This window comes from Vicia villosa, unplaced genomic scaffold (genome assembly GCF_029867415.1).
Source record: "Vicia villosa cultivar HV-30 ecotype Madison, WI unplaced genomic scaffold, Vvil1.0 ctg.000286F_1_1, whole genome shotgun sequence".
NCBI classification, from domain to species: Eukaryota; Viridiplantae; Streptophyta; class Magnoliopsida; order Fabales; family Fabaceae; genus Vicia; species Vicia villosa.
Window position 1 is genome coordinate 630221 of NW_026705122.1, and position 16712 is coordinate 646932.

General features: G+C 35.0%; 1 protein-coding gene across 1 annotated transcript; it reads left to right on the plus strand.

The window, feature by feature from the left end:
• Nucleotides 1-294: 294 nt before the first annotated feature.
• On the plus strand, nucleotides 295-12664 carry LOC131626408 (uncharacterized). The gene is made up of 6 exons (XM_058897222.1): nucleotides 295-385; nucleotides 799-1791; nucleotides 2073-2872; nucleotides 2980-3715; nucleotides 12393-12481; nucleotides 12587-12664. Exons 1-6 carry the CDS (start codon nucleotides 295-297, stop codon nucleotides 12662-12664), a joined length of 2787 nt encoding a protein of 928 aa, XP_058753205.1.
• The last annotated feature ends 4048 nt before the right edge of the window (nucleotides 12665-16712 follow it).

Consider the following 16712-nt stretch of genomic DNA (forward strand, 5'->3'; position numbering starts at 1 on the left):
AGATATGAGATAGATATAAATATCATATTTATCAAATGGCATGGACACGGATATCATGCTATCATTTTCCATAAAAATTCATTTACATCTCTATCCTGCTAATTTACGATGACTTTAGTTATCTCTTATATATAATATATCTATTTGATCTTAAAAAATTTTGAATGTCTAATTAGTAGAAAGATAACAAGTAAGATAAAATACAGTTTTAGCGGCTGTAGTGACATTGAGAGAAACAATCATAGGCAATGGAACGAATTATTGGGTGAAGAGAGTTCTAAGGCGTGGAAGGCGATGGAATTTTTGGGGGTGAAACATAAGGGGGATGTTACTGAGGTGGTAAAAAGAATTGAGGCATTGGATAATCAAGCTGTATTGAGAAAAGGTGTTTTGATGGGGCCTAAATCTAGTGTTCAATGATTATCGGAACCTTGAATATTAGAGGGGGAGGCAATGCTTTAAAAAGGAGGAGAATTAATTCTTTGATTTTAAAGAGCAAGGCGGACGTTTTCTTGATTCAAGAGACAAAGATTAGGGAGTTACAAGGCTTCGTGGCAAAAAGTTTTTGAGGTAGTGGCGATATCGGGTATTCTTATTCTAATTCTACGGGAAGGTCGGGGGGAATTTTGACGTTATGGAAGAAGCAAGCTCTTGAAGTTATTTATAGTTTCAAAGGGGAGGGATATCTTGGCATTAAATTTTGCAAGGATAACAATTCTTTTTACTTGTTAAATGTGTATTCGTCTTGTGATGCTTCGAAAAAAAGAATATTATGGCGGGAGATTTTGGATTTGAAAGAGGATTGGAATGATGGAGAGTGGATTATCGGAGGTGATTTTAATGCTATTAAGGATAGGAGTGAGAGGAAGGGAAGAGGGGCTGCTTCCAATAGTCAAGATGTCATTGGCTTTGCGGATTTCATAGAAGAGTCAAGATTGGTAGATGTACTGTGTAAAGGCAAAAAGTTTACTTGGTATTGTAGAGATGGTAGATCGATGAGTAGAATCGATAGGTTTCTTGTGTCAGAAAAAGTGGTGAATGATTGGGGTGTAGTAGGCCAAATGGTGGGGGAGAGAGACGTTTCGGATCATTGTCCGATTTGGTTGGAAATGGACCAGAACAATTGGGGTCCTAAACCATTTAAATTCAACAACGAATGGTTTTCTTGCGATTCTTTTTACGCCTTTGTGGAAAAGGAATGGAAGAGATTTAGGGTAGAGGGAAGAGGGGATTATGTTTTGAAACAAAAGCTTTATTTACTCAAAGGAAGTCTTAAAAGGTGGAATAAAGAGGTTTTCAGTAGGTTGGATTTGGAGATTCAAGACGAAGTTAGAGATATTAATAACGGTGATGTTTTGTTGGAAGCGGAAGAGAAGGTTATTAACCCGGAAATCTTGTTCAATAGGAAGGAAGCTACAAGTCGTTTTTGGACGAAATTGAGGATTAAAGAAAACATGTTAGTTCAAAAAGCAAACTTGAAGTGGTTGAATGAAGGTGATTCTAATAGTGGGTTCTTTCACAAAGTTATGAAGGAGAAGAGAATATTTAACCACATCGGGCCTTTTAGCACTTCGGAAGGTATGGTTGAATCGGTTAAGGATATTAAAGATTTCGTTGCTCATCATTTTTCTAAGAAGTTTGAAGAGGAGGAAGGAGTGGTGCCAACGTTAGATGGTATTCTTTTCGACAAAATTAGTGATGAGGATAGGATTTGGCTTGAAAGACCTTTTCAAGAGGAAGAAATAAATGAGGCGTTAAAGTGTTGTGGAGGAGCTAAAAGTCCGGGGCCGGGTGGGTTTTCTTTCATGTTCATTAGAAGGTGTTGGCCTTTTCTAAGAGAAAACTTTTTGAGGTATTTTGAGCACTTTTTGTGGGAGGGGAATTATTTAAGGCGGTGACCTATTCTTTTTTGGCTTTGGTTCCGAAATCTTCTAATCCTTTATGCTTGGATGATTATAGACCGATTTTTTTGGTAGGTTGTATGTATAAAATTATGGCTAAGATTTTGGCGGGAAGATTGAAACAAGTGTTGAACTCTATAGTTTCCCATTGTCAAAGTGCTTTCGTTCCAGGTAGGCAATTGCTCGATGGTGTTTTGGTGGCTAATGAAGTGGTGGATCTCGCTAGAAAGGAAGGTATGTCTTGTTTTCTCTTTAAGGTTGATTTTGAAAAGGCTTACGACAAAATCTCTTGGGAGTTTTTGCGTGGTATGTTGGTTAAGATGGGATTTGGAGACAAATGGAGGAAATGGATGGAATTGTTGGTTTTTAAAAGAGATATGTCGGTAGTGGTTAACGGGAGTCCTTCCATCGAGTTTGTGGTTAAAAGAGGTTTAAGGCAAGGTGACTCATTATCTCCCTTTCTTTTTGTTCTTGTGGCGGAGGCCCTTTCTAGATTGGTTAGGAAATCTATTGAAATTGGCGAATATAAGGGTTTACTTTTAAAAAGGAGGTGTGCCGTGGACATTCTCCAATTTGTGGATGATACTTTATTGTTTGGTCAAGGGTCTTGGAAACATATAAAGGCTTTAAAAATTGTGTTGAGAGCCTTTGAGCTAGTTTCGGGTCTAGGCATTAATTTCCACAAAAGCAAGTTGATAGGGATTAATATTTCGTCACAATTCTTGGAGGCCGCTTCTTTGTATCTCTCTTGCAAGATAGAAGATAGCAACTTTATTTTTCTTGGGATACCAATTGGTTTTAATCCTAGGAAGGAGGCTACATGGCTCCCTCTTTTGGATAAGATGAGAAAGCGATTAAAGGGGTGGAGTCATCGTTATCTTAATCTTGGTGGAAGGATTACCCTTTTGAAATCTATTTTGAGCTCACTAACTATTTTTTCCATGTCTTTTTATATGATGCCGGTTAAAGTGGTTAAAGAATTCACCAAGTTACAAGCCAATTTCTTATGGGGGGTGTGGTCGAAAAAAGAAGCATCCATTGGGTTAGTTGGAAAGATGTGACTTTACCATACTCCAAGGGAGGAATAGCCATCAAAGACATTAAAGATTTCAACTTTGCTCTTTTGAACAAGTGGAAATGGAGGATAGCTCAAGGAGGAGGATTTTTGTGGCACGAGGTGTTGAAGGCGCGTTATGGTGATGTGAGTATTCTTGATTTTACCGGTGGTGATTCCTCCAAGCTTACTTCTTCATCCTTTTGGTGGCGAGACTTATTAAAGGTTGGTTTTTCCTCTTCGTTCATTAACGAACCTTTTTCTTCCAATTGTCGTTTTATTGTGGGCAATGGGTTTACTACACCGTTTTGGGAAGTGGCGTGGTTAAATAATTCTATCTTGAGGGAGGATTTTCTGGAACTTTTTGAGATTTCTTCTCTTAAAAAAGTGTCTGTAGCGGCTTTGGGAGGATGGAGAGAAGAGGAATGGATTTGGGGTGATTTAGGAATTTCGGGGGTGGAGGCCGAGCAAGCGGGTTTGGAATCTAAGTTGGCGGTGTTACGGTCCCTTTTAGAGAATTTTGGGGGGTTGAAGGAAGATAAAGATTCCGTGTGTTGGTTACTTGATTCGGAAAAAGCTTTTACGGTTTCTTCGTGTTATAACCGGTATGCTTCACTTCGAACACCTTTCGGTCCCATTAAAAGGAATGAGGAGGCTTTGGAAATTGTTTGGAAAATGGAGGTTCCTTATAAGATCAAAGCTTTTGCTTGGATGCTTTTTGTGAATAGGCTCCCCACTAAAGATCTTTTAGTGTATAGAGGTAATACCTTTCCTTCTTCTAACTCTAGTTTAAATTGTATTTTTTGTAATACGCATTTGGAAGAAAAATATCATACTTTCTTTAAATGCGGTGTGATTAAAGTTGTTTGGAAGGAAATTGGTGCGTGGGTGGATTATCCGAACCGGAAAGAGGAGGAGTGTATGCCATCTTTTATGGAATGGTATTTTAACGGTCGGATTAAAGGAATTAAAGCTGGTAAATTGGGGGTGTTTTGGCTAGCCACTTGTTGGATTATTTGGTTGACAAGAAACAGCTATTGTTTTAGGAATGACATTTGGAACATTAACAATATTGTTTGGAACATCAAAATTTTGGTGTGGAGGTGGTCTTCCTTTGGCGACATTGCTTATTTCAATTGCAACTTTTACAATTTTTGCAAAGACCCTTTGTCTTTTATGTCGTAATAGGAATTGGTTTGTAATATCGTTTCTTTTGGCGGACTAATTCCGCTCTTGTGTATCAAGGTTGGAGAACCCTTAGTTCTCCCTTAAATGAAATTCTTGCTTACACAAAAAAAAATGTTCTGACTCATATTTGTTATTATTAAGTTTGTTGATGTGTTGTATAACTTTTTTTTTATTTGGGGGCTTGATGAGTCTTTATTGGTTTTGTGTAAGCTTTCTATTTTACTTTTTTGTTTTATATACAAAGTAGTTTTTTTTTTAATAAACAAAGTAGAAATTTTGAATTAATGATGTACAATGAGTACTCAATCCGTAATAAAAAAAATCAAATCCTTGCGAGCCAAGCAGAAGTAAATTAAGAAACATATGGTCTTGGACTTTCTATCCAATTTGGTGTATTCAATACAACAAAAAAACACATTTTATCTCGGACGTGAAATTATTTAACCTCGGCTAAAGAAGCAAGGTAACGAACGGCGGCATGAAAAGTACCAACTTTTCCTCTCGGTTTTTAAAAACCTGAGGTGAAAATGCTTATGCACATGGGTTTGAACCCCAGCTTATGAACTTTTAAAATTTTCAAAACAAGCACATCAAACCTCTCTATTTATCAATAACATCAAGGGGTAAGATTGATATTTTTTAAATTCGTTACAAACTAAAAAAAATTTATAATTTAATTAATCACCCATAATATGACATTGTTTACACAAAATATTTCTATATATATATATATATATATATATATATATATATATATATATATATATATATATATATATATATATATATATATACATATATATATATATATATAACAAATTTTGAATCCGATTTCATTGTCATCACTGTTGGTGAAGATCAAATGTTGGATCCTCGTTTCATTGAAATGTCGGGGAATATAAAATGTTGGATGCAATATATTTTAGATCCCTTTTGCATTAATATGTTTTTTATGTAAAACAAGGAAAGGGTTAGTTAAATGAATGAATATATGATTATTGATGAACAACGTAAAAAATTGATTATTGAAGAACACAAGCCTTAAACACAATTTATTTTCTGCTCTTGCAATCTATCGTAGAGAACTTTACCGATTTTTTTACGCTTCGAAGTTTTTATTTATATGTTTCATTAATAATTATTGATATTCATAATGCTGTTATAATATGGATGTTTGTTAGGTTTCACGTGAATCACTAATGAGAGTGTCTTAAGCGTTGATACTCATGAAATGGAGGACACAGATTTTTTTAAGGACTGTAATTGGAACACCCGAGGCGAAGAGGGCAGAGGGTGGTTGCACCTCATGTAACACTCGTGACCAAAGATGGAGAGGAGTGGTTGCCACATCGGAATGAGAAGGATCTTGAGGTTGTGCACGGAAGATATTGCATGGTTGAATGAAGACTTATAAGGATTGATTAATACTACCTATACCAACAAGATGCATATTCTTTTCGGTAGCCTGTTCCATAAGAACTCCACAGTTAAGCGTGTTTGACTTGGAGCAATTAAGGGATGGGTTACCTTCTGGGAAGTTTCTCACAAAATGTGCGAGTGAAGACAAATCATGCTGAAAAGATCTGTGTCGGTTTGTAGGGTCAGTCAATAATCCAAAAAAGTAGTCTGGGGCATTACAAATGGTATCCGAGCCAGACTTATCCAAGTACGATGTGGTTCGAGGACGAACCATGCGGAAGCAAGTGGGTATGTAACACCTGAGGCCGAAGAGGGCAAAAGGTGGTTGTGTAGCGGCGAAAATTTTGAGATTAAGCTATTGATTAACTTAACTCATAAAAAGTAAGAGTTGCCACCAAACTTTATTGATTTAAATGAGGAAAAAATCGATAAAACCCACAATGATAAATCTGGATACGGGGGTTGGTTTTGCAAGGGGAAGGTATTAGCACCACTCACATCTGTGGTACTCCACAGGAACCTTTAGAAAATCTGTGTTATGATAAAACCATTTTGTTTGGTAAAGAAGAAAGAAAAAAATAAAAGAATTTTATTTACAAAAGCTTGCTTGGCAAGACGTTATATATTGTGCCTACATACCTCCTCAATGCAATGGAGAAGTCAGAGCATTTGTAGTTCTGCTCAAAAGTTTTGAAAAAGGTTTTATTGAAAATAGTTTTAAAGGAAAAGAGTGCAAGTGCACAAAAGAGTTTTAAAAGAAGTCACTTGATAATGTCAAGGTTTTATTATGAAAAGAGTTTTGAAAACAGATCGATGGCGATGCACAAGGCAATCGGCTTACAAAGACTGGGTTATGGCTTGGTATATGGACCAAGTATACGGGGGTGAATAATTTATTAAAAAGAGGATGGAAGAAATAAGTGGAAACATACGAGCTCATACAGGTAAAATATGTACAAACAAGCATAAAGGGTCAAGCATAAAGGGATGAACATGAAAGGGGTAAAAGTGTAAGTGTACTAGCAAAAAGCTAGCCTTCTAAACGACCTATCGGAACGATCGATCGAAAGGGTCTCACTAAAAGAAAGCCCATGAAAGGCTATGAATGAGTGCAAATGTGCATGTGTAAGTACGGTTGATGGGGATGCGTGAAGTGCGATCGACTTATGGGAGAAAACGGCTAAGGACCTAATATTCTTTTATTTTGAAAAACGGTTAAAAGCATGCAATGCGCAATAATAAAATAAAGCGATAAAGGAAAGCAGTGAAATTTTTACAAGGCTTCGAGAAAGGGGATTACAAACTTAACAAATGAGGATGGAGCTAACTACGAATTATTACAAACTCAATGAAAATTGAAGCGGAAGTAAAAGAAATAATATATACCAAAATTAACAAATTATTTATAAATGTCCACAAAAGTCCGAGAGCTTCAAATGATAATAATACCTTATAAAGACAAGAAAATGTTAGTCACGGATATATATAATATGATACATGAATAAATGACCAAAATATACTAACAAATATCAATCAAGATTAACTAAAGATAATATAAAACTAAGCATATCAAACCCTAAAAGAAAATTAAAATTAAATAACATATTTTTGGTATTTTTAATATTGATAGAAATTAAACTAACTAATTTTTGTTTTTTTAATATTAACATAAAATTCTAATTAATCTAATATAGTAACATATATTTTTCTTTTAAATTTTTGTTGTTATAAAGACATTACAATAGACACAAAATTAAATGAATAAAAATATTTAACAAAAAATAATAATGAAAATAAAAAAAATAAAAAACAATGCTAAAAATAATATAAATGAGCAAAAATAAAATAAAAGGGCTGTCACAAGAAAACTGGGCGTTGGGCTTAATTATTAAAGCCCAAAACAAAATACCAGCACCAAGAGGGGGTTCGATAGATCCATGAGGGTGGTGGAAAAAAAACACGAAATGAGCTCGGTGTCATACCCCAAAATTTGCCCATCTCATTTCACCTTTCAAACTCATACCAAAGTTCAAGACTCAAAGGCATACTCTCCTAAGCAATGACCTCCTGAACTAGGGTTTTGATTTCTCTGAAGAAAATGAATGAATCAAGATCTCCAATGGATTTCATATGGCTTATGATGTTTTAAACTATCTCTATAGCAAAGTACAAGCTTCAATTCCAAGGATTGCCCAGTCAACTGCTCAGAAAGTCAACAGTCGACTAGTTTGACCTAAAAGTCAACAGTGGTCAAAGTACAGTCAAAATTCCTGATTTTTAGTCAACATCCTTATTTTGAAGTATCATTCATCATTTGATCAAGTATTGATCATGATTCATCAAGGAAAGTTCAGAAATAAACAAAACCTAAAGTTTCTAAATTAGGGTTTTTTGACTTAAAGTCAACTGAACTTTGACCAGCCATAACTTTCATATGGAACATCAGAAATTTCCCATCAAAATCTCATCTTGAAGGAAATTGAATTCCCTACAAATTTGTCTCTCACATGCCAAGTCTAAAAATGCTTCATTTGAGAGATATAGATCAAAACATTATAGGTCCTTTTTGAAAGTTAACCAAAAGTAGTTTTTTGTCAAAGCCCATATCATCAAGATAAAATCTCAAAATGGAAAAAAGCTTCCAAAGTGGATTGTAGAAGACATCTTGAGGTTTCCAAAAATTCCTAGAACTCCTCCATACCATAAAAATTGAAGCAGATATGCCTTGTCAAAGTTGGACAATTTTGAGAAGAAAAATGTGAAATAAAAGGCTCCAAAATGAATCTTTTTGCAAAGGGACCCAATCTTTCTTGGCCCAATATTCACTCTCAAGTTATCCAAGGCCTCAAAATTCAATTGCCACGAAATTGTTTGATTTATTTGATTTATTATGAATTTTTATTCATTTAAAAATGATTAAAATTAAGTAAATCAATAGAAAATCAAAGATATGGTTTAAAGGATCAATTTGAATCAAATCCAATCATCATTTACCCCCATATTCCATATAACTTTGTGCTCCCCAAGATTGATTGAAAAATATTGGAATTTGGCAAATTTAGAAAGATTGAAAATCATATTTCAATCAATTTCCCAATCAAAGATTTAAGGGGATTCTCTTCAATTTTGTTAACCTAATTCACTCTATTATATAAGCCAAACAATTCCAAATGCAAAGCTCACGAAATTCTGCAGTCAAGAACCCTATTCAAGTGCCAAATTTTTCACACAAAACTCAAACTCGGTTTTGAAGATTGGGGACGTTTCAGAGGATTCTAAGCATTGATATACGTTCCTGGGAGTAAAGTGAGTCTGTTTGGATCATCATACACAATCAACACCCCCAGAATTACCTCCGTTTAAGCAAGGTAAGTCGCTACTTTTTTTGAGTTCGATTACGCTCATCCATGCATCATTCTTGAAATTCAATTGCATATTCTTGATCTTGATGATGTTTCGATGCTGTCTGGAAGTTTAATTGCATTTATACGCTGTTATGAGTATTTTACCATTGTTAGGGTTTGAGACCTCCAATGATGGGTTTTCGTTTTAGGCAAAATTAGGGTCAATTACAGGTACCATTATGCTCATGAGGCCTGGACGATCATGTCCATAAGGTCGCGAAATATTTTTGTCTTGTTTTGGTTGTGTTCGTAAGCGCAGGAGTTATGGTGACGGCAATGTCCGTCAGTAGAAGTCGTTGCAAGTCTAAAATGACGGAGAGAGGAAGAAGAAGACTACGTGGCTCCTCCGGGTTGGCCAGAAAACGCGCGTTGTTTCTTTTCAAAATCCAGGGATCACGTGCGTTAAGACGCACGCGCTATCATGTGCCTTCATCATCAGAGCCATCAGATCATCGCCTCTTCAGATCCAACGCGCATCAGCCTGCCAGTCTACCATGGTCTCTCAGAGGAGCGCCACACAAGATCGAAGTTAAGTTTTTTTTTTTTTTAATTTTTTTAAGTCTTAATTACATAATTGCTTTTATCTATTTTCTTTTTTTACTATTATAATTGTTTTCTTTATTTTTATTCTAATAAATTAGCTTTATAATAAACTTATAATTATTTATTTTTTATCGAAAGTTCGATTTTTCTAATACTATTAATATTTATTTTTTATATATTAATAAAAATTTCAATTTTATTTTAATATATACTTTTAATCAATTAAATAATTAGGATTTAATCCAATAATTATTTAATTGTTATATTTAATCGAACCTTCGTTTTTACCCTTTAATGGCCATTTTAAATATTAAATTTTATTTTTCATTTTGTTTAAATTGTATTAACCCTGATTGATCCCGATCAATTAGGGTTGTTGACTTTTAAATGCACTAACCTTTCTCTTCTTAATTTTTCAGGGTTGATCAAGAATTCGATGAAGGCTCGAGGCATTGGCATTAATTTGCCTCTTATCTTTTTGCCCTTATTTTTATTTGTCTGTTTTTGCTTTCCCCTTTCCCGCGGGTGTTTATTGTAATAGCGTAGGATTTTATTTTTCGCCTTTAATTTTATATTAACTGCGTGGTTAGTAATCTTAGGGAGTGCAAGCCTTAAATTAACCTAGAATAACTAATTATAAGATAATATATCTGAATTTAACCACCTGATTGTGCCACACACACACTTTTGGTAACCCCTCTTGTTGCTTGTTGCCTTGTGATTTGCTGCCTGGTTGCCTTATTGTGTTGTTTATTACAGAATAGTCAAGTCTCTCGATTCCGAGGATACCTAAAGCAAATGTTTCCCTCAGTTCATTCATCATCAATTTTGTCCCTCGATGTTGCCTCGGAAATAAGATGATGTGTCCCATTGCAAAGGTATCCTCGCCTGCTGCCTAAGAATGACTATTATATCCTTCCCTTAGACTATCTGCCCTCTTTATGGCAGGGGCAGTCTTGTGGCGAACGATAACTTCAATGTCCCTTAACATCCAATAAAAGGACTTCCTACCCTCCTATGGTATAGACAGCCCTGAAAGGCTAAAAGAATATTTTTATGGTTTTAGGGTAACTACCTCCTAATTGCTTGCTCTGGTTTAAATTCAATTTTACCCCTTTTTTCAAAATCCTTCAAAAAGGCTACACTTATTTTACAAGCTAAAGTCCTTATTTCAAATCCTTTTTCTCAAACTTCTCAAACATTTTTGAAAACAAAGTGAGCTAAGCAATTAAGAGCCCATGGATAACCATGGATACAAAGGGTGCTTTAAACCTTCCCTTTGTATAACTTACCCCCCGAACTCAATCTCTTTCAAAAAGGTTTTTTTTTTCTGTTCTTTTAACATTTCTTTAAATTGGATAAAATAAAAGTCGGTGGCGACTCTTGCTCACCGCAACATTGCTTGCTTAAATATTTAAAGTCAGTTCACCGTATTACACTCGGCATTGAAGCCCACGTACAACACAAAATTAAAGAAACCTTAAAACTAAATGCACAAGCTGTAGGAAATGATCACAAACGGTCACATCTATTCCCACGTTAATCAACTCAATTATCGGCAGTGGCAGGAACACAACAAATAGAGTCAGAGTGGTATGGTTGGCCTGCATTTGGGGCATCTGGAAAGCAAGGAATAAAATGGTATTCGAAAACACTGCTGAATCGGGTGACCAGACATTTGAAGTTGTCCAAAGGACCTCGTGGAATTGGTTGAGCAGTAAACATCAAAGCTGTGAGCTGATGCAATGGTATGTAAATCCCAGATTAATTTTATGCAGGGGTTGTGGATTGGAGGCCGGTAGTAATGTAGTAGTTTGAGGTTCAAACGCAGAGTTATTCCGAGCAGCTATGTGTTGCAGTGCAATTTTTTTCTGCGAGACGGTACCGCTTCAGTCCTGTTGCTAGATACCTTGGGTTCCTTGCCAATGCAACAAATTTAAATGGTTGGTAGAAACAACTTGTGCATGCCGAAGCCGGTAATCCTGCTAGAAATTTCAACAATTGCGGCATTGGTGACTTTCGACAACAATCTGTCCAGTGGTCTGTTTTCTACAGTTAGTCTTGGGTGTTTTTTTTCATCTGGCTGCTAGGTCTTTGTATTTATTTAGTTACATCCTGGCTGTTCAGGTTTAACTATTTTGACAGGGTGGATTATTTTGTCCATGATATGGTACTCTACATTTTAAATTGTCCATTTCTATTGGCGCTGTGGCCTCATGCTGCACTTCTTGTGCTTAGTGTGAGATTTACTAATATATTTAGCTTCTTCAAAAAAAACATCAACTCAATATCTATCTCTCTCTCTCACCTGAACCTCAACTCATCTCATTTCTTCATTATCAATCGATCAACCTCCAAACAATCTTTCAATGTTCATACCTCTTCTTATCATACTCTTTTCCATCACTTTCAAACGAAAAAAACCACCAAAAACTCCCTCTGATCTTTCACGTTACGTTCTTCTTACCTCTGTCTCAACAAAACAACAACAACATCCCCTCCGAACAAACAAAATCGAAACATATCCAAACAACAGTAAAAGCACAAATTTCAGAAGAACAAGCAAACAACACTCAATCAGAACTCAGCCATAAGTGTGATAAGAAAAAGAGAGATTACCATCTCGGACGTTACCGAGGAAAAATTCCATGCGGGTAATGATTTCTCTATGTTGCGGTTTTCTTCTGCTTGGGTGAATCGTGTGTGTCGCGCATTTGTTACAATTTCGTGGTTGTGCTGAAGTCGAGGGCGAGGATTTGTGAAGTTGTTTGATGATGCGACGTTCTTGATCGGAGCCGCTACGGATTGTTGATAAAAATTGATGATGTTGACGAATCTTGCAAGTGAGAATTGGTTGAGTGAATATGCGATTTGTTGATGCAGAATCGGTGACTGGTTTGGATTACAAAATCGTGAAGTTGAAAATGGATCGTGAACTTCAATTTGAAGCTGCTATTTATTATTGGATCTGTGTAAAGTAAATGAAGTTCGGTGATGATAATGAAGTTGATGGAGAGTTATCGTGTGGAAAAGTTTACAGTATGAATAGGTTTGAGGTTGGTTTGTGGTTCACGTAGGTCAAAGAGAAGTTGGCTTTTGTAGGTAAGGCTGGAAAAATGGTGAAGGTTTTTGATGAGATTTGGCGGAAGTTTTGATACAAATTGGACAGAGGTTTCTCACTGATTTCTCCCTCCCTCGGGTGTGAAATGATACTGTATATATATATATATATATATATATATATATATATATATATATATATATATATATATATATATATATATATATATAGCTAAAGAAACGTCGGGGTATAAGAGAGATTTTGAGAAGGATTGGATAAGGATTGTGAGAAGGAATCCAATGGAATTTTGAGGGAATGAAGAGAGAAGCCATTGATTTTGTGGAGAGTGGAGAATCATTTTTCTGTGTAAACGCGTGAGCAATCCTTGGCTGAGTTTGTTATATTTTGTCATGTGTGCGTTTCTAGAAGAAGATGTGAAATTTTTCGGAATTGAAATTGGTTTTGCTGATGTATAAAAATGTGAATGTGTCTAGCAAATGGTCCCCACACTCCAATTTTCTTTGCTCACAACCATCTTCAAAAAGGCTTTAAAATGATAATGGGCCCTTGGAACAACCTGGATCAACTTGGACCATCAATTGTCTTTGCATAAAAATGGACCTCCTTTTTAATATTGCACCTATTGAAACATAAAGAACAAAAACACATACAAATAACACAGAAAATAATGTAATGAAATTGATTTACTAATTTTAATTGAAAACTCAACTTAAATCTAAATTGAATTTAAAAATAAAATCATAAATTCCAAAAGATTAGTAGGAATAAACAAAAATATTATTAATTCTAAAATGATGTATGAAATGAATGTATATATATATTTTTTGATTTTTTATGTATAAGATGATTAAATTCGGGGCAAAAAATGGGGTATGACAGGTTGCACCGCATGGAACCCTTGTGACCAAAGATGGCGAGGAGTGGTCACCACATCGGAATGAGAAGGATCTTGAGGCTGTGCAGGGAAGAGACTGCATAGTTGAATGAAGGCTTATAGTGATTGATTGATATTACATATACCAACAAGATGCTGAAAAGACCCGTATCGGTTTGTAGGGTCAGTCGGTAATCCTAAAAAATAGTCGGGGGCATTACAGTGATCAATATTCTCAATTATCACGCCAAAATAATACCCTCGATTTCTTACAAAAATTGAGGTAAAAGGTGTATAAGATTTTTTTTAACATTACATTGTGTACATAAAATATTAAATTACATTATTACAACAAATGTAGTGTTATCGTAGTACGTAGTTGTTCTCCATGATCCATGATGAATATGTTTTGATGAAGACAAATCCAATAGCAACAAGAAGGCAAAGATGATCTTCAATGTTAAAGCATCATGATCAAGACTTTGGGTTCAAGCAATTGACATTTCAAGAAGGTATAGTAACAATTCTTACCAAATACTAAAGTCTTAGATGCTCAAAATGGCCTAACACCATTGCGTACCTTGTTCATAGCCATAACACAAAACACATAAACAAATTTCCCAAATTTCACTATGTGCAATCGATTGCACTCATACAGCAATCGATTGCTCCCTGTTCCAATAGCCAATTTCTCTTTGAAAAATGTCTCTGTCTTATCTCTGCAATCAATTTCTGCTATGGTGCAATCGATTGCTCACTGAAGCAATTTCAAAAATATAGTTGTTTGACCCTTGAGCAATCGATTGCTCTCTGCACGAATTTGAAAACCAATAGCTTTTTCAACACCTCTTCATGCACCACTTCATGGAACCATTTCACTTTGTCTTGGAATTTTTTCATGGTATTTCTTCATATCTTTACCATGTATCAAAAGGGTGTTATGCTACTATAAATACATGAAATTTCATTTCACAATTCACCTCTTCCAATCAAACTTTTGGATTTTCAGAAATTCACATTTCGAACACTTTACCTTCATTCAAGGAATTTTCTGCATAATTTCCATATCATTCATAACAGAAAACTCTCGAGCATTCTATACATTTGTATTTGTGAATTAGTTATTGGAAGGGAAGATCAAGTACATTGACATATCACTCAATGTGATAGTTTTTCCACAAACTTATATATTCAAAAACTCTCATTGTATCACATCTCATTTTTCCAAGATTGTTGGAATTAAGATTGTGTATAGTGTAAATGTAATCCTTGTTTTGTTATGATTGTTGGAAACAAGAGAGTAGAAAAGAAAAGATCATTTTCTTGTTCTAATTTGTTGGTTTGTATCCTTGCTATCCAGGATTAATTGTTGGAAACAAGAGAGTTGAGTTTGAGAGGATTGTTCTTATTTCAACTTAGGTAATCACAAGAGGATTGTTCTTGGTGATTGTGTTAGTCTAGTATAAGTCCTAATGTTCAATCATCTTCTACCTTCAGATCACGATAGGAAAACAAGCCAATCTACCTCTTCAGGTTTAAGAAGATTGAACAGGGGCAGTTCTGTAACTCGGTGAGAGAACTGATTTTAATCTATTCGCAAACAAATGTTGTGGTGAGCAAGAGTCGCCACCGACTTTTATTTTGTCCAATTATTAGGAAAGGTATAAAATTACATGAAAGACCTTTAAGAAAAGAGTTGAGTTCGGGGGGTAAGTTATGAAAAGGGAAGGTGTTAGCACCCTTTTTATTCGTAGTTATCTACGCGATCTTAGTTTGCTTAGCTCGTTTTATTTTGTTTGAAAAGATTGAAAAAGCATTGTGTGTGTGTGTGTGTGTTTTGAGAAAAGGTGCCAATAGTAAGGCAAGACTTCGCAATGATCCTTGTATCAGTCTTCAAGGATGTATGCGAAATATTTTTGAAATTTGTTTGAAAAAGTAGGTGGTGAGAAAACATTTTTGTTGGGCAAGCAAACTAAGGGCTACTTACCCTAACGTTTAGTCTTTCCTACACTTTATACTTTTTTTGAATGGATAGGACTAACCATACCATTTGTGGGTAGGTCATTCTATTTATTGGACGTTTTTAAGGGACATTGAAGGGTCATCGATGGTCGTTGAAGGCAACATGATAGAGGTAACTTTAGCAAATTCGAAGGGATAATTATCTTTTCGTAGGAAGCAATCGAGTGACGAGATCATGTATTCATAGGCAACATCGAGGGATTATGATCTTTGATGATTTTTGAATCGAGGGACGTTTGCTATAGGTGCCTCTATATTCGAGGGACACGACCATTTAATTCGTAAGGAAACCAAGAGGTGCGTACCCTAGAGGTGAGTGTGTGCGAGTGAGTTAGATTCGATTATCTTATCTTGAATTAAAGTGAACTACGATTGTTTTTAGTCTTACCATACACACCTAGTTACTAGCAGTTAATCATTCATACATGCGGAAAATAAAAGCGGGAATAAAAACCTAACTATTACAGGGCTTCGGGGAGGGGTGTAAATAATTCAAAATGGGGGATATGCGGAAAGTAAAGGTGCGGAAATTAAAACTACTCTATTACAAAAACTCGCGACCTATACATTAATATCTAGAATTTTAAATGAAAATAAAATAATAAACGATAAATAAATAAATCATGACTGAAATCGAGAACTCAAGAGGTGGGCAAAAATTAGAGAAAAAAAAAAGAAATTAGGTTTTTAAAATAAAACAAGGTTAGAATTTAATTAAAACCTATTTTTTAACCTAATTACTAATTAATTATTAAATTAAAACTAATTCTAATTAATTATACCTAATTAAATTAATTATATGCAAAATAAAAATTAATTAATTAAAACCTATGTCTAATTGTTTTTAACCGAAAAATTAACCTAATATTGATTGTTAAATTAATTAAAAAAACGAGTGAGAAAAACTAATTGGAAAGAAAAAAAAACTAAATCATAACTATTTTCATATGCCCTTTTTTGTGATTTTTTGTGGTAAATTAATTAAATGAAATAAACTTGATTAATTGGTAAAAAAGGAAGCATGAACCAGGGCTTGAACCCAGGTTCCTATAGTGAAAGGTTTCTCTCATTTACCAGCTGCGCCACCTGCAAGATGTGTTAGTATATTCAACAAAAAGAAACAAATTTTAAATCAACTGATTCTTTGGACCATTCAAACGATTTCAAACTTGGGCCCCACGAGTCACTGGATGGACGAACGGGAACGGGAGAGAGAGAGAGAGAG